Source organism: Aethalodelphis obliquidens, unplaced genomic scaffold, assembly GCF_003676395.1.
Source record: "Aethalodelphis obliquidens isolate GAN/ISIS:26980383/991018 unplaced genomic scaffold, ASM367639v1 scaffold65, whole genome shotgun sequence".
In the NCBI taxonomy this organism is placed as follows: domain Eukaryota; kingdom Metazoa; phylum Chordata; class Mammalia; order Artiodactyla; family Delphinidae; genus Aethalodelphis; species Aethalodelphis obliquidens.
The window spans coordinates 2,151,702-2,176,268 of NW_020838009.1; the positions used below are offsets into that span (position 1 = coordinate 2,151,702).

The following is a 24,567-nucleotide window of genomic DNA, read 5'->3' on the forward strand; positions in this document are numbered from 1 at the left end:
GGTTAAGAATCCACCTGCCAATGCAGGGGACATGGGTTCGAGCTCTGGCCCAGGAAGATCCCACATGCCACAGAGCAACTAAGCCCGTGCAGCACAACTACTGAGCCTGTGCTCTAGAGCCCACGCTCCACAACAAGAGAAGCCACGGCAATGAGAAGCCTGCGCACCGCAACGAAGAGTAACCCCCATTCAACACAGCTAGAGAAAGCCTGCGCACAGCAACGAAGACCCAGTGCAGCCATAAATAAATAAATAAATTTATATATTAAAAAAAATTGTTTAAAGACTTCTCTAGAAAGTATTCTAAAGATATTTCAAATATACTTTGGAGATTTGTTTGGGACACACGATTATGAATTAGGATGGCTTCCACAGCCTTCAGCAACAGCTGAGCACCCTAGTCTGAGCTCCCAAGCATTACCCCATCCGAGGCAAAGTGCTGGGGAAGCAGGCTTTTTCCTGATTTTCTTCTCTGCACAGAAGTGAGTGACTGGGGAACCCAGTCAAAGATACGCTGTTTTCAGGGAGCACAGTGTTGAATGCTCACCTAAAGCTGGATGAGGGAAAGTGTGCCAGAGCTAGAAAGAAAAAAGAAAATTATGTATTTAATGAAGTAAGGGGTCAGAATATATTGAAAATCATTATCAAAGAGAAAATATTATTCAGGAGAACTTACTTGGTTCTAGTTGTCTTGCAGTTTTTCATTAGTCTTTGAAACTATATATGTTTCATTAGTCTCTGAACCTGATAAAATTTATGAAAATAGAAGATAAAGTCCACTCTCTACCACTCTCTCCAGGGGTATCTTAATCACGTGGTGTTAGCTTCTATATGAGTCTTCACTGCTTTCATGACAAGGCCATGGTGATGTGAGGTAGTAACATTCCAACATTACCATAAATAGTGAAACTTTCCTTGACCAAATAGTCCCTCTATTCTCATGATGCATGTATTGGCTAGATATTACTTTCCACGTGATTGGCATCAAATGTTTCTGAGTGGTGAGTGATTTATATAGATCCAGTCTTCTCCAGGCCCATCTCGCCTCTCCTCCAACAGCAAGCGTCTTGTGCTCAGTTACAAGGACTTACTGTGACTGTGTAGTTGTGAAAATCTTGGTGAATTCGGCTACCGTGACCAGAGGGCAAGTCTGTCTGTTGCCTTCCTGCTCGCTGGGGATCGGCTGTGGGATCCACGTGAACAGCCTACTCAGAGAGGAGCCTCTCTTGGTTAGGGCGAGTTTATTGTCCACTTTTGCTCTTTTGGAGAAGGCAGACGGCCCCACCCGGAGTGCAGACTCGTCTGCATCAGAAGGGCTTCACGGATAGCAGCCTGACCTCTCTTCACCTCCTCCAGCCTACATCCGATGTCACACTGCATGTGAGGCATTCTGTACGTGCTTGTGCCCTCTGCCTGTACCTGTGCATCTTTTAAAGCTCAGTGCAGTGTCACTTCGACAAGGATTTCTTGCCTGATCCCTGGGGTTAGGACAGGCCGTTGTGTTTTATATTCTCCAGAAAATGAAGCTTACTGGCACTGCTGTGGTTGATCGGTTCTGCTTCTTCACATTAACAACTGCTCTGCTTCTCTGGTGCCAGGTGCACAGTTTGGTCTATATTTTCATCCTGCCACAGAGTTTGTCTCCCAAAATGCAGCCCTCACTTCCCTGGGCACAGCAGTGTGTTGCCTGTCTGACCTGGGTTGTAGGGACACAGAGCTGGTCCTAGGGGACTTCTTCGGCCATGCCATCTGTTCATGATGGATGGGGTGTAGCCTGCAAAGTTAAATGCCAGAAAAAGAGAAATATGAGTAGTTAAATCAGGGTGGCCTGCGACTTAGCATGAATTCTTTCCAGACTGAGTTGCTACAGGAAATGAACTTTCATCACCTAAAGGTAAATGACCTGTATCCTAGGTAAGCCCTGGTCATGATCTTGATACACAGCTTGCTACTCTCAGTTGTCTAAGTAGTATTCTTATTTTATCACACACAGCTGGTGATTATTGATGTGTTTCTTCTTCTTTTTGGTGGCATGAACCAATCAGGTTCCTCCCCCAGACACCAGTAGTTAACAGGGAACAGCTGAGACTCTACGGAAGGTGGAGCTGGGCATGGAGCAGGGAGAGTGGTGTCTACTTTGGGTCTGGCTCATATGGGTTTTTGTGGACAATCTATAAGGAAAACGCAGAAATCCGAAGCCCTGATCCTGACCATATACTCTCATTGCCTCCGAACTTCCCTGCTGAGCAAAGCCAAGTGCTGGGATGTGGGGATGAGACACAGATGCATGATGGTAGGGGCTCTTGTGAAACCCTGAACTCCAGGTCATCTGTACTTTTCCAGGCATGAGTCCCTATGAAAATTCAAACATGAATAGGAAAATGGTTAGCAAATTTATACTGATTTATTGCAAGGCTTCATGCGAATGGAGGGTAAGGTAGACACAAGAGGGACAGTAATGTAAGAATCAGGCCAGCATGGTCAGCATGGTCAGGGAGATGTTACAGTGCTGATGGTGAGATTTCTGTCTCTTTTGTGCTGTTCTCATTTGCGTCAGTATGAAGTGAATGTAGTAAATTTCTCACCTGTACTACAGTTGTCCTGTTTATTTTCTGGCAAACTCCTTGATGGTACTTACGTTAGAAATAAGTGCTGTTGTGTGAAGGAAAGTATAATTAGGTGCTAGAAGAGAATGGGACAATTCAAAAATTGTTTTTGTACAAACTTGAAATATGGAAAAATCCTTGTCAGTTTTACCAACTGCCTAAAGCATGTTTTCACTTAAGTGAGAGCCCTTTGGGTGCCCGGTGAGGTCGAGGGACCCTGAGATCCACGAATGCTGTGTGCAGGGAGCAGAGAGCCTTGGGTCACGGTGAGGGTCCTGGGAGTAGCAGTCACTCCTGTATTAATGTGTCCATGGCTGCACCCCAACACATGTGGGAACCGAGGTTCAGAGGCTGCGCGATTTGTCCCATTACGCAATTAGTAAAAATAAGACCAGAATTTGAATCAAGATATTTGTTTTAAATCTTATATACTTTTTTATGCAGGTTATCTCGTACACATCCTTCATGATTTCTTTTAAAAATATGTTGAAAACCAAGGTTTTTCAGTGTATTTCCCTTACTGTCTGAATTTAGAAATACTTTTTCTGGCAGGTGTCTATACTGCAGGTCTTCTGGCCTGTAGTGCACCATTGTGTCTGGGTGAATGGACCAGCCCCTGTGGGCCTTATTCTTAGGTTAATAGGAGGATTATTGTGATTTCTATTATCTAGTTTACCATAGCGTTAATGAAATATCTGCATTTATTTAATAATCTGAAATTGGTGGGTTGTTTAGGTGCCAGAACTATATTGTTAGGATTTTCTTTGGGGAACCTTTCTTTTTTTATTGAAGTAAAGTTGATTTACAATATTATGTTAGTTTGGGGGAACCTTTCTTAAACATGTGTTAGAAGTAATTGGAGTTCTAATAAAAATGGCTTATTTCTCTGCTTTCTCTCCCTTGGGCTTAAACAAAGTTTTTACATATGGATGGGAAAAAAAGCATTTGGAGGAGTGAATACCGATAGGACAGGGCAAAAACTTGGGAAGAGTGTTTCTGTGTGACAGGAACCTGGAGGCACGAGTGGGAGGTGGCTGGCGAGGAGGGTGTGGTGGAGGGAGGTTGGCAGTCAGGGAAGGAGCTTAGGGCTCGGTTCTGTGGTCCACAGGGTGTAGAGACATGAACCAGTCAGAGCCCTGCTTGGATTGAAGAGAGAGACTGACATTCCGGGCTCTAGTGGCCCTGGTGGCAGAGAGGGTGTTGGGAGCTGCAGGTGGCGTGTGACTGTGAAGGCGCCCGGGCAGGGCTGGGCGCTAAGCCTGGTGACCTTTCTAACCTTGAGGATAAAGTGTAGGGTGGGGAAGAGAGGAGTCCCAGGGGATGGAGGTGTTTGAGGGAGTGGAGAGGTGGGGTGCCATGTGCAGAAGTGTGAGGGCCCAGGAAGGCGCACGCTCAGCAGCGGGACGAGGTGTGTTTTGCTCTCTCCTGTGCTGTCCTTTTGTTTCCTCTTTTCCTCTTATGCACCTCTGGTCTTCTTCCTCTGATGAGGAGTTTTATTTACAGTCCCGTGGCAATTCTAGAGGAAACAAAAGCTCTCTGAGATTGTAGTATATGAATTGATGAGTTGCAGCACTCTGCACGAGCCTTGAAAATTTCACTTACTGGTTCAGCAGTGCTTCCTGAGACCCTCCTGTGAGCCAGGGGCAGCACTTGGCCAGAGGCAGACAGCGAGTCAGTCATTGCCTTCTCTGGGCTCTTAACCTGCCCCTGTCCCAAGCAAGGATCGATGTGTGCACACCTTCATGTCACACAACCTCAGCAGTTTTCACCTGCTCTGAGTTTGTTCCTGGGCAGCAGTCTGGAATTGTAGCAGTTTCCATCTCTCTTTATAAGAATGCTCTTGAACAGTAGTTTTGTGGTGAGATCACAAAAATACCTCTCCATGGATTCAAAGTACCAGCTGGACTTGGTCCATGTAACCAGTGATCATTGCACCTGGAGTGCAGCACTGAACAGCACGTAGCCTCCGCTTCAAGGGCCTGGCCTCTGCTTGGGCTCTGAGTGACAGCAGGTGCCCAGGAGCACCAGGAAAGGATGCCCATCACAAATGGAAGGGCACTAGTGAGAGTGGCACAGACTGCTTGAGTTCAAGACCCAGTTCTGGGCCTGCATTTTCTCTCAGTGAAATGGCAGAAACTTATGTCATATGCCTATGTTAATAAATTAGTAAATATAAAGTGCTTGCACTGCTGTAAAGCGTTGGCTGTTCCTATCAGTCCTGCCTAAAGATGGGAAACTGAGGCTCAGGGTCAGATCGTGATGGCAGCAGATGGGGCTCCAGCTCCAGAGCATGGCGGTGTCCCCAGTGCATTTCCTCTCAATTTGTGTGGGATCTGAAGCTAGTGGTGCTTAATAGATGTTTGTCGGAGAAGAGATCCAGTCTTGATCTCTGTCTCATTTTTGCCTGAGGAGAATTTTTTTATCCCCCTTGCGTTGCGTGTTTCTGGACAGTTACCCCACCCACCTTCCTTGGGATGCCTCACCTTGTGTCGTAGACACACTGGTCATCTTGTGGCTTTCCTTTGAGCTAGTTTTCAATCGTGCCTGAATGTGAGACCTCAGCAGTGCTGAGTACTGTGTTGTAATTATGTGTTTTACTAATTATTCGTGATTAGCCTTACCAGGAGGGAGCCCATCCCAGCAGCAGCATGTGGTCAGCTCCTCTTACTGTGGGTCATGGGCCATGGGTTATACTACCCCGGCTTCTCTTGTGGTACCAGGTCATTCTAATTTGGAGTTGCATATGTGACTGAGGTACCTTTAAGCTACCTCAAATTTCATTTACAGTGAGGTCAGATAAAAACTAATGATTGAAATATGCACACTTATATTTTAGTCTCTTTTAATGTCCTGTTGCTGGTGACCTGTTGAAGCTATTCTCCTTTTGTCTAATTTATTCATTTCTTTTTAAAACTTGGGTTGTAAGCTCTATTTTTCAGCCTATGAGAGTAAATGTTCACAGTGCTTGTATGCAGACTTAGCTTTCTGAAGACAGATGTGTAGGGACTGCAACAGGTGAGAACTAACCTACAACTCTGTATAGCTGGTCTGTAAGTGCTATGACTACACTTCCCAGAGGAAGTATATGACAACCTAGGGACCTGGAAGGGGTCAAGGTTGAAATTAATTCCAAAAAGCGTATTTGAAAGAACTAGATGGGTAACTACTGAGATTGAAAGCTAGATGTGTGTGTGTGTGTATCAGGCACTGTTTAACCTCAGCAGCTCAAAGGTGTACATTTAGCTCTGCTTCTTCCCAGAGCTGCACTACGATGTCAGTAAATGGATAAAGTATAAATCCCCAGGACAAGAGAATGGGAGAAATAGTGATGTGTTTTTAAGCTATATAAGGTAGATAATTAGAGTCTCCTTATTTAGCCAAGGGGAGGAAGGCAGCAGATGAAGGTGCTGATGAAACTACGGCGGGGGGTGGGGGTAGGCATGGCATCTAGGGAACAGGCGATCCACATCCTCCCTATTCCCCCAGAGATGTTTGCTCTCTGGAGAAAGGGAACTAAGAGCCTCTGGAGTTGGGGACACCTGGCAGTACTGCACCCAGAGGCCCTGAATCAGAGCGCATGTGCTGGAGAGTGAGAATAGCTCCAGCTAAACACTGTGAACACTGTGTTTAGTCACAGTACAGGAGACTGGACGTCTCTTCTTTGGGTAAACGGAACAGCCCAGGTAAAAGACCTACTGGAAGTAGATCTGGTGACGCCCCTGCCATAGGAAGAAACGCTTGCTTGCATCTCCTTCAGTGGGATTAAAGGAAAAGTTATAAAAGTTGACACAGGAGAAAAGAAAAAAATAAACAGATTTTACATAAAGATTATAGTATCAGAATGACATTTAATAATTTAACTTCTTGACAATAATTGACAGGAAAGGCAATGAATATAATTTTCAAATAAATATATTTATACAAATAAATTTAAAATTTTTAAATTTACAAATAATTTTGTTTAGAATTCTAAGGTTCAATATGAACGTAAATACCAGGTAACTACTGTTTTCATTATGAGACTTAATAGTAGTCTTTGATTTCATAAATTCTGTGCATCTGTTTGACAAAAATACAAAGTAATTTTTTAAAAGATTTGAGACAATAGCTGGAGGAGACTTGGAGCTGTGAACAGTTCAGTGACAAGGACTGTTAATTAGCAGTGTTAATACGCTTGCTAGATGAAAAACCATGGAACCTAACCCAGGCCTGCAGTGCAGGTGTCTTTTGTGCAGTTCTAACATAGCAAACGTAATATGTAGGGCCCACAAACATTCCATTAAAAAGTGAGGTTCAGAAATCACCAGCATAGGAGGGATATTAAATCTCAGGGACGAATAGCTAACTCTCATGGAGCCATCACAGAAAACCAGGGACCAGACAGTTTTTTGCTAAAATTGCTCTTTCTGGTTTACTTTCTCCTGAGCATTACTAACCCTTTTCTGAAGAAGCAACCATTAATCTTTAATACTCAGGGCTCAGAATTACTTTATTTCTGAACTGTAGTGATTACATCTTTCCCGTAGTACCTAGTTTTATCTAAATTGTGCCTCTGACTACTCTAGTTCTGAATAGGTATCAAGATTGTTAGAGTTAGGTCAGCTTTTGGCCAGTATCATTGAATCATTTTTATCTGACCATGTAAACAGTTTTGGTAATTCTTCAAAGCCATATTGAAATACAACTTGTTCAGTTGTTTAGCATCAAATGGAGTCAGATTGCAGAGAGTTTGAAATTTTGAATGAACAAAGATGAAAGTTTATGCTCCATCCTGGTTACCTGGATTATATTATTAAAATATCCTGTAAGACTTATTTGCAGTTGCTTTTAATTTAATGATAAATGTAATTTAAAGAATTATTGCTTGTAGCTTACTCTGCATCACGGCACATGACATAACAGGCATTTGTGACGTGAAGGAGCCTGGACCGGTGTTTCTGAAGGCTGTAGTGTCGGGGCCCTGAGTCGTGCCCTACCCCGGATACTTCTTGCTTTCCTGTTCATTGTCCAGGATGTCCCAGCCCTCCATGCCCACTCCCCTGTGTGCTTCAGCTTGGCTGTGGGAAAGCAGAGAGTCAGAGATTTATTCTACCAAATGATTTGTTTTGCAAAATAAGTTAACTCCAGCTGCCAGTAAACCTCTCCTTACTTTGCTGTTTTCCTCATTAACCCAGGAGTGGATCAAGCGTTGCCTCCAGAGCGCCGGGCTCCAGTTACTCCTTCCTCCGCCTCTCGCTATCACCGCCGAAGGTCCTCAGGGTCACGAGATGAGCGCTATCGGTCGGGTAAGGCACCAGGTGTGGGGTCTGTAATGTGGGTGATGGTGAAATGAACGAGTGGGCACATGTCTGCAGAAGCTGTGTGAGTATGAGGCAGTGAGTTTGGATGTCCCTGTGGTTGGTCATGTGGCCCACAGATGCCATCTTATCTCAGACACAAATATACCCTCTAGGGTACACATTAAAATTCAGTAAATAATAACTCTTTTTATATTTTTAAGATAGTTTCCATTATTTAGAATTTCACAAGAACTTAAAAAGTAACCTCTCATAAGCCAAATTTTGCTTATTTCTTTTAGGTGTTACTGTTGAAAAGTTTGGTTTTACTTTTCATAATCTTGGTTGCTAGTATGTTTTCCTTCTCTTTTAACCTCAGTGATTTCTGTTTTCAAGTACAATTTTCAAAAAAGTAATAAGATTCTTAATAAGTTATATGTTCTGCGTTTATTATTTCCTTTGTGTTTTATGATGTTGTGTATAAGAATGCTATCTTCATAGTTCCGTTTTATTGCAGTCATCACCTGGGCTTGACTGGCTTAAATTTCTTTCATTAATTGAGCATCAGGAAACTTGTATTGTGATTAATGTTTTACTTTTTGAAAAAAGTTTTTTCCCCCCAACATCTGGATTAAAGTTGCTTTTACCTGCTTCCCTAATTTTTTAAAAGAAAATTATCAGTAAGGGTTGTTGCTGGGACACCAGTTCAGGGTACATGTGGATTGCTCATGATGACAACCCAAATTATAACATTTATATATCACTTTATATTTTGCAAAGTACTTGCAAAGGCATTATCTCACTTGGTTTTTATAACAGAAAGGTGAAGTACTTATGACTGTTTCATGTTGCAGAAGAGGAAGCTGAGACTGCAAGAGGAGAAGTAGCTCAGCCAGTTCATACCAAGGTGGGTGGGTCAACCCTGTGAGCCTCTCAGCGTTGTGAATTTTTCCATTAATGGGGGCTTGCAAGATAAACCACCACCCTTCCCGCTAAGGAGCTGTGTGCCTGCCTGCCTGGCCCTGCTCTCCTTTCTGGAAGGGAAGAAGGGGTAAGACAGATTTTATGGCATCAGAAATCTTCATCTGCGGAAGCAAGAAGAATGGTCTTGAGAAACTAGGAAGAAGCCCAGTGCAGCTTCACTGCTGCTCCTGCCTTCTTGGCCCCCTCAGGCCTGGTGCCTGGGACAGTATGTGGGGGTGGAGTGAGGGCAGGAGTTTGTTCCCAAATACACCTTCTTTTTTTTCACAGGTATTTTAACTCCTAGCACATACCAAGAGCACACTGTACTCATTCGGGCATCTCAAAGGCCCCTTTCAAATAATTAGGAGGGTAGCACACACATATGTGCTGTCGACTTGCTGTGGAATGTTTCCATTTTTTCCTTTGTCTTGAGTGTGTTGCTCATTTTATATATCATACATAGACACACACAGGTAGATACACATACATAGTAACACATACAGGAGACATACAGGTAGATAGCCACATGTAGACATACACATAGATATATAGGTAGACATGCACTTAGACACACAGGTAGACACATGTTTACTATCATCCATATCTTTAGTTCTCAGAGAAACTGGTCAAGTTCTTATTTCCATTTTATAGAGGAGAAAATTGAAGTTCAGTGATTGTTAATGATAACTAACTCACCAAATTAGGGTGCAAATCTAGCTTTGTCTGACCCTGTAATCTGACTTCTTACCAGATAGAAGATTATATCTCCTGTCCATTTCTAACCTGTATTTTTTGTGTTAATTTTTTAAGTTTAGATGGAAATTAAATCATAGTACAATCTATGTCCTACATTATATGTCTTTCCTAACGATGAGGGTGGAGGATGATATACCGTAAAAACTTTATATGGCCTTTGATAAGGTATATTGTCTTGTTCAAATCCTCCTAGTTATTTTGGGAAATCAGTAGGACAGGTGGCGGTGGTGTCACTGTTTTTCTTTTCAAGTAAAAGTCTGAGAGAGGTGAACACAGTACAATAGGAGGTGGTGATCTCTGGGCCTCAGGTGCGTCTCCGCTCACCTGTGCACACTACCACCCCTCTTTGTGGGCGGAGGGGAAGACTCGATGGAGGGGTGGTGCTGAGGAGAAGAATGGAGGGCGACGTCAGGGGATTGATTGTCACCAGTCCATAGGGACATGGCCAGCACAGCCCTCTGCAGAGGAAACCAGACCCCATCCTGTCCAGCCCCTACCTCAGGCCCTACTTTAAATCACTTAGTTCTCGTGAGCATCATCGTGAGGCAGGGGAAGCTCCGGTTTGCGTTAGTCCTTCCCAATTAGAACTCCAGACTCGGAACTCTCCCCACTTTGGAGGAAGCTGCAGAGAATTCCAGCAGCTCCTGTCCCTGCAACTTCGTTTCCTGTGGGCGTCTCTCCAGGCACCCTCGTCCCACTTCGTCTGCTTCTTTCTGGTTCCCTTCACTCGGTTGCCCTCAGAGGCTGTCCTCAACATAACGGCGCCCTGAATTCTAAACGCACGTTAGCTGGCGACACTCCTCTGCTCAAGAATTCCAGCAGCTCCTGTTGCTCTCAGAGTAAGAGTCGTGTGGCAACAGTGACCCACCATGTGCATGGTCTGGCCTCCTGTCACTCCACACTCTCGTCTTGCACGTCGCCCTCCTCTGCAGCCACACTGGTTCCCTGAGTGTTCCCTGTTTTTGTGAGGCATTCTCTGACCACCCAATTAAAATGGTAAAGCACCATGCCATCTCATACACAGTCCCTTCCCTTTCCAGCCTGATTTGTTTGCATCCACTGCATCTGTTACCCCTGGCATGCTCTCAGTCATCTGTCTGTCCATCTACCCATCTGTCAATCATCTCACTATCTATCTGTATCAGTAATCTATCATCTGCCTACCTACCTGCCAATATCAATCATCTGTCTATCTAGTTAGCTGTCTGTTGATCATCTGTCTACCAAGTTGTCTATCAGTCAACCATCTATTAGCTATCTATCGTCTACCAATAATCTATCTGTATACACCATCTATTTATCTACCTACAATCTGTCATCCGTCTACCCACATCTCTCTCCATCTGTCAGTCAGCTCTCTACCTACCATAAGAATGTAAGGTCCACCAGGGCAAGGATCTTTGCTTTGTTCATTTGTGTATGCCAGGCACCTAAAATAGTGCCTAGTTAATGGTTTTTGAAGAAAAGGGTGATGAAGGGAGCAGAGCACATTTGGGAAAAGCAAGAAATTAGGTAGGAGGGGCCAGATTTTAAGGTATTTTGTATATGTGCTCAAGCATTTGGACTTTATCCTGAAGGTGCTAGGGTACCATTTGAAGATTTTAGGCAAAGTCACGTTTGGAGTAGTTGTGGGGTTTGAAGAGTACTTTGGTGGCATTGTGGAGATATGGATTAGAAGTGGAGTATTTGGAAAGACCCTGAATACCTGAGATATTTGTTTAGATCAGTCAGTGCCAGTGAGACTTGAGATGTCTTTAGAAGATAGTAGCTTGAGGACGTGAAGGCTGAGTTAAGGCAGGAGTGTGTGAGAGAGGGGATTGGGGGTGACCCCAAGATGTCTGGGTTGTACAGTTGTATAGATGATGGTCTCTGGGTCTGCCTTTAGAGAATTAAGTTTTTCATTCGTAGGTTAAAGATGGTGGAATTCGCCTCAGCTATTCACTTACTAAGTAGAGAATACATGAAAAATTGTGTAGACATTCCTTGAAGTGTCAGGTAAGATGTGAAAAATAGGCCGTATATACTGTTTTATTTTTTTTTAGTTTACACTCCTTTCAATTTTGAATAAATAATGACTGCTTAATTTACATAAGGAGCAAACATACCCAGAGGATCTTTCCATATGCTTTTGAAAGCTCAGTTGGGTTCTCGTTTTCTATAACTGTCATGGAGCACCACCCCTTGTATAGGATGTCATCCGCCCTAGAGGAAAGCTAAGGACGGCCTTTGGGTCATTCCCAGGGCTCATTTGGTAGTCTCATTCACTACGTTGTTATCTGCTATTTCCTGTTTTTAAATACTCTAGTCAGTTTTCTTAATTTAGACATTTCATTGATGTACTTCTTGGAGTTCATGCTCATATATTTTTTAAACTGTGGTTATGAAATCTTAAAAGCTTGTTTTGGTCTGTTACCAGTGTCCATGTTTCAGGATTTTCTGGTTTATTTTCTCCTGAGCCAGCACAGAAGATTTAAGACATTTAAGAGAAAAAGTTTTGTGACTTTAAGGAGATTTTGCTTTCTAAAATTCTTTGACCACTTAATTTGCAGTGGAGTTACTTTGGTTGCTTCAGTGACCAAATATATCAGCCAAGAAGTAATTCTATTATCTTTTAGACAATTGACCTAATTAACAGTCGATCTAGTCAACCATATAGTCACAGATTTAATCTCTCTTGGCTATACCTTTTCATTTCATTTCTAAACCCATGGCCTTACATGGTAATGAACTCCTACTAGAATTCTTTAGAATAGTGTGCACCTCTCTTCTTTTTAAATAATTTTCTTTGGGAACTAAAATTTGATTTGGAAAGTGAATGAATAGGCATTTACTGAATACCTAGAAAATGTCAAACTCTATATTGGGCACTTTATTACTTTCGCTTGATAAAGTCTAACTTGAGCTTTAAAAGATTCTAGCTGTTTTTTTAAACACCTTTTTCCCTCAACCAAAAACCGTGGAAAAGAAAACCTTGAGACTTGAGTTGTTTGTATTCCAACCAAGACTGATTATGACAAGGAAGAATATATTAAAACTAAAATATAACATATGATTTCCTAATATGTTTTAAATGATTGTTTTGTCTATTTATGGGCTTAGGAACAGTTTGAAAAAAACTACATCTCATAATTTGTGTGCAGACATGGACAAGAGCAGCTGCCTTCTCAGTGCTGAGGTGTCATGATCCACCCTGTGCTCATTCCTGGTGGAATGTCACGGAGCCCTGTCTTCCTCTAGGACGAGGAGCTAAAACAGAATCCAGGGACCCGTGGGGGATTCAAGACCCTTTCAGGGATGTCTGTGAGGTCAAACCCTTTTCAGAATAACACTAACACATTACTTGCCTTTTTCATTCTCACTTTTTTCATGAATGTACAATGGGTTTTTCCAGAGGCTGCCTGACATGTGGTGATATCATCATTCTGACCGCCAGTGGAATCTGTGATTGTGAAGTCTTGTGTTTTAAAAAGTTTTTCCGTTTCCTTTCTAATACAGTACATATCAAAGTATTAATCCCATAAATAAAACTTTTAAAGGTTTTCAGCAGTTTTTGAGTTTAAAGTGTTCTTTGGGTCAAAGAGTTTGAGAACCATTGCTATGAGACTTACGAAAATGGAATTTTTTTAATAGAAAATTGAGAGATAGTGTGAACTAGAAACTTCTACTTCTGAACCCATCCTTGAGACTGATTTTGTGCTGATGATGAAGTCTGATTCATAGCAATGATCAGTTTCCGGGACTAAGGACTTTATCCTAGTATTCATTCATTCACAAACATGCAAATAGGTTTGTGTACTGAGCATTCCGCTCTGGACTACACGTGAGGCAAAAATACAGAAAACATGTTTGCTTCCAGAGTTTATTTACCCTATAGTGAGTTCTTCCTTGACGCTGAAGTTTAATTTTCTAGATTGAGAAGTTTTCTCTTTCTCTAGTAAACTTGACAAGATTTACTCATTTTAATGTGGTTCCTAGTTCTGTGATGACCTGTGTTCTCTCTGAACAACTAAATGTTTCATTAGTTAATTTATTTTAGTAAAAATCAGGAAATAACATTTTCTTACTTAGAGTAAAAGAGAAGACTTAAATCAGACTGCATACTAAACTAAATGTTCCCAGTGAAGGACAGGCTCCATCTGTGCAGAGCTATACCACCCAGCATGGTGGTCAGTATCCACAAGGGACCTTTTAAATTTAAATTAATAAAATTAAATAAAATTTAAAATTCTGTTTTTGTGCTTTACCAGCTACATTTTAAGGCATGTGGCGACTATACTGCACAGTGCAGATATGGAAAATCATCACCACAGCAGAAGGTTCTCTTTTGTAATGCTGTACTAGGCCCAAGGTTGTGTAAGAATGGAGAAGGCAGAAGATGCAGCTGAAGAGAGTTCTTTTTTTTGTTCTTTTTTTTTTTTTAACATCTTTATTGGAAAATAATTGCTTTACAATGGTGTGTTGGTTTCTGCTTTATAACAAAGTGAATTAGCTATCATATACATATATCCCCATATCTCCTCCCTCCTGCGTCTCCCTCCCACCCTCCCTATCCCACCCCTCTAGGTGGTCACAAAGCACTGAGCTGATCTCCCTGTGCTATGCGGCTGCTTCCCACTAGCTATCTGTTTTACATTTGGTTGTGTATATATGTCCATGCCACTCTCTCGCTTCGTCCCAGCTTACCCTTCCCCCCTGCCCCGTGTCCTCAAGTCCATTCTCTACATCTGTGTCTTTATTCCTGTCCTGCCCCTAGGTTCTTCAGAACCATTTTTATTTTTTTTTAGATTCCATATATATGTGTTAGCGTACGGTATTTGTTTTTCTCTTTCTGTCTGACTTCACTCTGTATGACAGACTCTAGGTCCATCCCCCTCACTACAACTAACTCAATTTCATTTCTTTTTATGGCTGAGTAATATTCCATTGTATATATGTGCCACACCTTCTTTATCCATTCATCTGTCGATGGACACTTAGGTTGCTTCCGTGTCCTGGCTGTTGTAAATAGAGCTGCAGTGAACATTGGGGTACATGACTCTTTTTGAATTTTGGTTTTCTCAGGGTATGTGCCCAGTAGTGGGATTGCTGGGTCATATGGTAGTTCTATTTTTAGTTTTTTAAGGAACCTCCATACTGTTCTCCATAGTGGCTGTATCAATTTACATTCCCACCAACAGTGCCAGAGGGTTCCCTTTTCTCCACACCCTCTCCAGCATTTGTTGTTTGTAGATTTTTTGATGATGGCCATTTTGACCAGTATGAGGTGATACCTAATTGTAGTTTTGATTTGCATTTCTCTAATGATTAGTGATGTTGAGCATCCTTTCATGTGTTTGTTGGCAATCTGTATATCTTCTTTGGAGAAATGTCTATTTAGGTCTTCTGCCAATTTTTGGTTTGGGTTGTTTGTTTTTTGATATTGAGCTGCATGAGCTGCTTGTAAATTTTGGAGATTAATCCTTTGTCAGTTGCTTCGTTTGCAAATATTTTCTCCCATTCTGAAGCCTGTCTTTTTGTCTGGTTTATGGTTTCCTTTGCTGTGCCAAAGGTTTTAAGTTTCATTAAACTTAAAATTTGTTTATTTTTGTTTTTATTTCCATTTCTCTAGGAGGTGGGTCAAAAAGGATCTTGTTGTGATATATGTCAGAGAGTGTTTGTTCTGCCTATGTTTTCCTCTAAGAGTTTTATAGTGTCTGGCCTTACATTTAGGTCTTTAATCCATTTTGAGTTTATTTTTGTGTATGGTGTTAGGGAATGTTCTAATTTCATTCTTTTACATGTAGCTGTCCAGTTTTCCCAGCACCACTTATTGAAGAGGCTGTCTTTTCTCCGTTGTATATTCTTGCCTCCTTTACCAAAGATAAGGTGACCATAGGTGCATGGTTTTATCTCTGGGCTTTCTATCCTGTTGCTTTGATCTATATTTCTGTTTTTGTGCCAGTACCATACTGTCTTGATTACTGTAGCTTTGTAGTATAGCAGCTGAAGACAGTTCTTAAAGGCCTGTTTGTCCAAAACTAATCAAACTTGATAGCTGTGCCTAGTAATTTAAACAGAAAATGACACAGTCAGATTTGCATTTTAGAAATATCAGTGTAGCAGGAATGTATAGTTAGTTGGATTGGGATGGGTTCCTGGTTGAAGAGGGACATGTTAAGAGGATGTTGTATTTCAGGTAAAAAATGTGAATCAATTTGTGGGATGTACCAAAATAGTACTTAGAAAGAAATTGATAGAATAATTACAAAATTAAAACTGCTTACATTAGGTAAGAAGAGATCCTAGAAATTGAAGAAATAGGATTTAACTTTAGAAGTTAGAAAAGGAAAATTGAATGAGTTCCCAAAAAGAAGAAATGAGAAAACAATGAAGAGAATAAAGTGGAATAGAGGATATAGACTTGGTTTCCACCCTGGCCTGTAGTAGAAGCACAGAAGTCATCATACACATCCTCACCAGAAAAAGCTTTACAAATGGAAAATCAGCAACCCTTCTTTGAACCATCAAAGAACTGAGGTCGGGCTTCCCTGGTGGTGCAGTGGTTGAGAGTCCGCCTGCTGATGCAAGGGACATGGGTTCGTGCCCCGGTCCAGGAGGATCCCACATGCCGCGGAGCAGCTGGGCCCGTGAGCCATGGCCACTGATCCTGCACGTCCGGAGCCTGTGCTCTGCAACGGGAGAGGCCACAACAGTGAGAGGCCCGCTTACCGGAAAAAAAAAAAAAAAGAAAAGAACTGAGGTCACTGGGCAAACTGCTGCCCCAGAATTGGGGATGGATAATGGAAACTCTGAGAGAAAGGCTAAAGACAGTGCTAGAAATCAAAAACACTGTAGCTGAAATGAAGAATGAACTGATTGATAGACTGAAGGTAGATAGGTAAGAAACTCAGATCTACATAAAGAAAGGAAGAATGTTGGAGAAGGAATAGGTGATAAAATAAAATCTTTTGGTTTTCGTATTCTTAATTGATCTTAAGATAAACATTTGTTCAAAGTAATAATAGAAACAATGTATTGGGTGTTTATAGCCTGTGGATTAGTGAATGAATGACAGCAGTGTTACAGGAGGGAGGAATTTGGAATACTCTGTTATACGGTATTCATACTACCCTTGAGGTGGTATAGTGTTATTTGGAAGTGGACTTGGATTAATTGTGAATGTATATTGTGAACTTAAGGACAACCACTAAGAACAGTTTAAAAATCAAGTATAATTGATATGCCAAGAGAGAAGAAAAAATGGGATTGTATAAAATGCTCAATTAAAACTAGAAAAGACAGAAAAAGAGTGGAAGACAAAGAAACAAAGAACAAATGCAACAAACAGAAAACAGTAACAAACATGGGTAAATAGTAATCCAAATATATCAGTAATCACTTTGAATGTAAGTGGTCTAAGTGCACCAATGAAAAGATGGAGGCTGTCAGTGGGTCGAAAGCATAGCCCACTATATGTTGTCTACAGGAAACCCCCTTTAAATATAAAGACATGGATGGAGACAGATACACAGTACTAACACTAATCTGAAACCATGAGTAGCTATATTAATTTCATGTGGTGCCAACTTCAGAACAAGGAAAGTTATCAGAGATAAAGAGAAACATTATGTAATGAAAAAGGGGTCAGTTCTTTCAGAAGATACAACAACCCTTAATGTGTACATGTCCTGCCCAACAACAAAACATCGAAACACGTGGGACAAGAGCCAGTAAAACAGCAAGAATAAATGCACAAATCCACTGTTACAGTGGGAGACTTTAACATCTCTGTCAGTAATTGACAAATCCAGCAAGGACATCAGTCACCTGTATTTAACTGACAGTTATAGATTACTGCATCCAACAACAGCAGAATACACACTCTCAAGCTAAATACACCAAGATAGAACACATTCGGGGCCATAAAACACCTTGTAACAGTGAAAGCAGTAGGAATCAAACAAAGTATGCTCTCAGACCACAGTGGAATTAAACTAGAAATCAGTAACAGAAAAGTAGCTGGAAAACCCGCACATACTTGGAGATTAAATAGCACACTTCTAAAAAACACATGGGTCAAAGAAGAAATCTAAGCAAAATTTAAAAAATATTTTGAACTGAAAAAATGAAAATACAGGGATCACAATTTGTGGGATGTAGCAAAAGCAGTGCTTAGAGGCATATGTATAGCCTTGAATGTGTATAGTAGAAAAGAAGGATCTAAAAACAGTAATCTAAGCTTCAACCTTAGGAAACTAAGAAAAGGAGCAAAGTTAATCCAAAGAAGAAGGAAATAAATAAAAGGAGAAATAATGAAATTGAAAATGAGAAATCAATAGAAAAAATCAAGCCTAAATCTGGTTCTTTGCAAAGATCAATAAAATTGATAATCTTCTAGCCAGTTTAAGAAAAAAATAGAGAACACACAAATTACTAGTATCAGAAATGAAAAAGTGACCATCACTATTTATCCCATAGACAATAAAAGGATAATAAGGGAGTATTACAAACAACTCTGTGCCTACAGATTTGAAAACCTAGATGAAAATGACCCATTCCTTGAAAGACACAATCGGCCAAAACTTACCCAAGAAGAAATAGGTGATCTGAATAGGCCTGTGTCTATTAAAAACACTGAAACAATTCTAACCTTCCAAAACACCAGGCCAGATGCTTTCACTGGTGAACCTACCAAACATATATGGAAGAAATTATACCTATTTTCTATATCCTCTTTCTGCAGATAAAAGTAGAGGGAATACTTCCTAATTTGTTCTATGTGGCAAGCATTAATCTAATACCAAAACTAAACAAAGACATTACAAGAAAGAAAATCTACAGACTAGTACCTCTCATGAACATAGATGTAAAATCCTCAACAAAATATTAGCAAGTCAAATACAGTAATGGATGGAAATAATTATGCAACACATCCAAGTGGGATTTATTCCAGGTATGCAAGGCTGGTTTAACATTTGAAAATCAGTTAATGTAATCTATCGTATCAACAGGCTAAAGAAAAAAAAACCACATGACCCTGTCAATAGATGCAGAAAAAGCATTTCACAAACTCCAGTACCCATTTTTGACAAAAATTCTCAGCGAACTAGGAGTAGGGGAGAATATCCTCAATTTGATAAAGAACATCTATGAAAAAAACCTACAGTTAACATAATATTTAGTGGTGAGATTTCCCACTAAGATCAAGAACATGGCAAAGATGTCCCCTCTCATCATTACTTTTCAACATTATACTGAAAGTCTTGGCTAATGCAATAGGACAAGTAAAGGAAATTAAAAGTATACATACTGGGGGTGATGTGATTGTCTATGTAGAAAATCCCAAAGAATCAAGAAAAAATCTGGAACTAATAAGTGATTATAGCAAGGTTGTGGAATATAAGGTTAATATTAAAAAAGCCACTTTCTAGGGACTTCTTTGGTGGCGCAGTGGTTAAGAAACCGCCTGCCAATGCAGGAGACACGGGTTTGATCCCTGGTCCAGGAAGATCCCACATGCCACGGAGCAAATAAACCCGTGTGCCACAACTACTGAGCCTGCGCTCTAGAGCCTGCGAGCCATAACTACTGAAGCCTGCGCACCTAGATGCTGTGCTCTGCAACAAGAGAAGCCATGCAATGAGAAGCCCATGCACAACGAAGGGTAGCCCCTGCTCACCGCAACTAGAGAAAGCCGGCACGCAGCAACGAAGACCCAGTGCTGCCAAAAATAAATAAATTTATTTTTTTAAAAGCCACTTCCTTATATATCAGCAATAAACAATTGAAATTTGAAATTAAAAACACAAGGTCATTAAACTATAATTCAAAAGAATACATGCACCACCCCTATGTTCATAGCAGCACTATTTACAATAGCCAAGACGTGGAAACAACCTAAATGTCTGTCAGCAGATGAATGGATAAAGAAGATGTGGTGTATATATACAATGGAATACTACTCAGCCATAAAAAAAGAAATAATGTCATTTGCAGCTACATGGATGGACCTAGAGATGATCATACTAAGCAGAGTCATAAAGAGAAAGACAAATACCATATGGTATCACTTATATGTGGAATCTAAAATAGGACACAAATGAACTTACCTATGAAATAGACATAGAGAGCAGATTTGTGGTTGCCCAGGGGGAGGTGGGGTGGGGGGGATGGATTGGGAATTTGAGATTAGCAGATGCAAAGTATTATATAGAGAATGGATAAACAACAAGGTCCTACTGTATAGCACAAGGAACTATATTCAATATTCTGTAATAAACCATAATGGAAAAGAATGTGAAAAAGAATACACACATACATATATCTGAATCACTTTGCTGTATACTGGAAACTAATGCAATATTATAAATCAGCTATGCTTCAATAAAAAACCAAACAAAAAACCAAAACAATGTTGTTTACATTAGCACCAAAAACATGAAATACTTAGGTAGAGCTCTAAAAAATGTGCAAAGCCTATATGAAGGAAACTATAAAAGTGATTGATTAAATCATAAGATCTAAATAAATGGATAGGAAGACTCAATATTGTCAAGATGTCAGGTCTTCCCAATTTTATCTATAAATTCAGGACAATCCCCGCCAAAATCCCAGCAAATTATATTGTGAATATCAACAAACTGATTTTAAAGTTGATATGAAAAGGTAAAAGACCCAAAATAGCCAACATGTTATAGAAGAACAAAGTCAGAGGACTGATACCACTTGACTTCAAGACCTGCTATAAACTAGTAATAGTCAAGACTGTGAGGTATTGGTGAAAGAAAAGACATGTAGGTCAATGGATCATATTTTAGACAGCCCAGAAATAGACCAACATAAATACAGTTAACCAATATGTGACAATCTTTTCAACACATAGCACTGGAACAACTGGACTTTGACATGTTAAAAATGAACCTAGATACAGATCTTACAGCTTTCACAAAAATTAACTCAAATGGATTATAGACATAAATGTAAAACAAAAAGCTATAAAATTCCTGGAAGATAATATAGGTTACCTTGGGTTTGGTGATGACTTTCTGATACAACATCAAAAGCGCAGTTCATGGAAGAAATATTGGTAAGTTGAACGTCATTAAAATTAGAAACTTCTGCTCTAAAAAAGACATAGTTAAGAGAATGAGAAACAAACCACAGATTAGGAGAAAAAGCTTTGCAAAACACATATCTGATAAAGGACTGGTATCCAAAATATACAAAGAACTCTTAAAGTCAAGAGTAAGAAAACAAGCAACCCAGTTAAGAAGTGGGCAAAAGGTCTAAGTAGATACCACACCAAAGAAGGTACACAGATGAAAAGTAAGCATAGGAAAATATACTCAACATACATCATCAGGAAATCACAAATTAAAACAATAAGATACTACTGTTAGAGTGGCCAAAATCCAGAGTGCTGGCAAAACCAAATGCTGCCAAGGATGTGGAGCAACAGGAACTCTTATTCATTGTTAGCAAGAATGCAAAATGGTGCAGCCACTCAGGAAGACAGCTTGGTGGTTTCTTAAAGCTAAACATACTCTTACAATATGATCCAGCAGTTACACTCTTTGGTATTTACCCAAATAAGTTGAAAATATATCCGTACAAAAACCTGCATGCAAATGTTTATAGCAGCTTTGTTCATAACTGCGAAAAATAAAGTCTGTTAGGGCTTCCTTGGTGGCGCAGTGGTTGAGAGTCCGCCTGCCGATGCAGGGGACGCGGGTTCATGCCCCGGTCCAGGAAGATCCCACATGCCGCGGAGCAGCTAGGCCCGTGAGCCATGGCCGCTGAGCCTGCGCGTCCTTAGCCTGTGCTCCGCAACGGGAGAGGCCACAACAGTGAGAGGCCCACGTACCGCAAAAAAATAAATAAATAAAGTCTGTTAATTAAAAAAAGAAATAAAGGACAATGATAAAATTTAGAAGTTCAACAAAGATGATTCTTAGAATATACAAATAACATTGAAAAACCTCCAGTGAGAATGATAAAGCAGAGAGAAGACAGAAATAAATGATATAAGGAATTTAAAATGGGACATTACTACAGATACACAAGAAGAAAAAAGATAATTGGAATACTGTGAATAACCATGTGACGATAAATTTGAAAACTTAATTAAATGGATAAATTCCTAGTTTAAAAACTTAAGAAAAAATGGAAACCTTAAGTAATCCTATGACCAATAAATAAATGGAAACAGTAGCTAAAAATCTTCTCACAAAAAATATACCAGGCTCCAAAGGTTTTTATATTACGTTACACCCAGTGTTCAAGAAATGAACCAGTTTGATTCTAAACAAACAATTTCAGAGAATGGAAAGAGAAAAAAGCCTTCTGTGTTCATGTTCATTCTAGGACAGAGGCCTGTGTCAGTAATGGAAAAGGACAGTGATGAGAAAGGAAAACTACAGGACTTTATCTACAGAGAAACCCCCAACTAATCTATAGATTAATTGCTAGAAATAATAAGGATTTAGCATAATGTCTGGATATAATATGAACAGACAAAAATTAATAATATTTCTGTACACTGGCAACATGTAAATATGTAATTTAAGTTTTTATGTACAGTAGCAATAAACTTTATGAGGAACCTGATGAAAAATCAAACAAAATATGGGCCAGACTTCCATGGTAAAAATTGTGAAACTTTATATGGAAGACATTAATGCCAAAATGAATAGATACCCTGTGATAATGGATCCTGCAGAGATATCAGCTCTCTTAATTTATATTTAATTCTAATAAAAGTCCCCACAGGGTCCTCTGTGGGACTTAAACTGATTGTAGAATTTATGTGGAAGAGCAAGAGCTAAGAACAGGCAAGATGCAATAAAGAACTGCAGAGGTGCCATGGGTGAATCTCAAAGCATCGTACCGATAGAAGGAAGCCTGGCATAAGAGACTGATGTTACAATACATTTGTATGAAGTTCTAGAAAATGCATAATAGTAGCAATAGCTAGCATGCTGGTACTTAACTGTGGCCTCCTCCAAGACGCATAGTGAAACTTCAACAGCCGTGATCCTAGCAGCAGTCAGCATTTATCCAGCACTTCCTTTGAACCAGACACTGCTCTAAACGCTTTTTGTTTAACTCATGTAATTTCTCTATCACATGTTTCAAGAGTGTCTCACTAGCTTGTTTCATGGTGAAGAGTCATTGCCTTTGTTTTTCTAATTAAATTTTGGTGTGCTTCCTGTATACTTAGTTTGTAGCTGTTATAAAATTTTATCCCCCTTATTGTCCATTAAGGACAAAAGCATTACTTAAAGGTGGTGGTTAAAAATAGGCTGAGTTTATGATGAAAAAAAAAATGAAGATAATTTATACCTAGAGCAGAGCCTGGCACAGCAAAGGCACCAATCCGCATTCACTCAGTTGTCGAAGAGCGACATTCTTCATTCTTCATTGGAAACAGTTCTGAAGGCCAAAGACCCAGTAGGTGGAGTGGAGTGCAAGAGGTGGAGTGTCTGTATAGCCTCAATGTAAAGAGAGAGAGAGGAAGAGCACTGGTTGAGGAAGTGCATGGGACCTGTGTACGTGTCCTGAGAGAGCCTCTGCATCTGACGTGACTCAGGAGGGCCAGGAACCAGTGAAAGGGTTTAAGGAACAAGCAAGGTCAGTTGCTGTGCAGATGAATCTCTGTCACACGTCCTTGTTGATTGGACAGGCTTGAGTACCCACTGTTCTTCTAGGTCCTCTCTGCATGTCACTTCCTGCCCAGGCCTCTCCTGGCAGCCTGGGCCAGATGCCCATCTTCTGCATTCTTAGGTCCCACACTCTTCACATGTCGTATCCATCCCATCCTCCTGTCTGGTTGGTGTACTGGTCTCCATCCCCAAACAGCCTTCTTTGAGAGCAGAGACTAGGTACACAGTAGGTGCTCAATGAATAATTGAACGCATGAGTGCAGTGGTCAGTACATGCCCCTCTGTACAGTCATGTACCTACATGTTTTTCCTGAGGACTGAGAAATGGAGGGAATGGAACTGAAGCAGCAAGTAGGTGGAACCAAATGGTGGCCCTGGCTCCACTTCTGACCAAAGACAGTGCTCGCTGGAAACACGCTTTCTTAACTACCATTCCTTTTCTTGTCGCCTCCGCTCTTCCCACCATTTTTACACACTCCCTGCCCCTGTACTTTTTTTTTTAATCAGTAGTTGCACTTTTGTTATAAACAGTAACAAATTATTACTGAAAATAGTGTTTTCCCAAAAGACTGCATCAGTTAATCCTTTACCTATTTTATATAGGTTCTCTTTAACTTTTTTGTTCTCAGAATCTTGGCTTTTATTGTCAAGTACATGATAGTCAATTATTTTTTCTTATTATCTGTTTTATACATATTAGTGTATACATGTCAATCCCAATCTCCCAATTCATCCCACCACCACCACCCCCCCACCGCTTTCCACCCTTGGTGTCCATACGTTTGTTCTCTACATCTGTGTCTCTATTGCTGCCTTGCAAACCGGTTCACCTGTACCATTTTTCTAGAGTCCACATATATGCATTAATATACGATATTTGTTTTTCTCTTTCTGACTTACTTTACTCTGTATGACAGTCTCTAGGTCCATCCAAGTCTCTACAAAGGACCCAGTTTTGTTCCTTTTTATGGCTGAGTAATATTCCATTGTATATATGTACCACATCTTGTTTATCCATTCATCTGTCGATGGGCATTTAGGTTGCTTCCATGCCCCGGCTATTGTAAATAGTGCTGCAGTGAACAATGGGCTTGTGTCTTTTTGAATTATGGTTTACTCTGGGTATATTCCCAGTGGTAGGATTGCTGGGTTATATGGTAATTCTATTTTTAGTTTTTTAAGGAACTACCATACTGTCCTCCATAGTGGCTCTATCAATTTACATTCCCACCAACAGTGCAAGAGGGTTCCCTTTCCTCCACACCCTCTCCAGCATTTGTTTGTAGATTTTCTGATGATACCCATTCTAACCAGTTTGAGGTGATA

General features: G+C 40.5%; 1 protein-coding gene across 5 annotated transcripts in view; it reads left to right on the forward strand.

The window, feature by feature from the left end:
- Nucleotides 1-24,567, forward strand: part of DIP2C (DIP2 acetate--CoA ligase C (putative)) — a 360,655-nt gene that overhangs the window by 177,694 nt on the left and 158,394 nt on the right. For all 5 annotated transcript variants that reach the window (XM_027089300.1, XM_027089301.1, XM_027089302.1 and 2 more), the window contains one exon: nucleotides 7,781-7,891. In XM_027089300.1, the coding sequence (XP_026945101.1) occupies nucleotides 7,781-7,891 (111 nt within the window). The remainder of the gene's footprint in view (nucleotides 1-7,780; nucleotides 7,892-24,567) is intronic.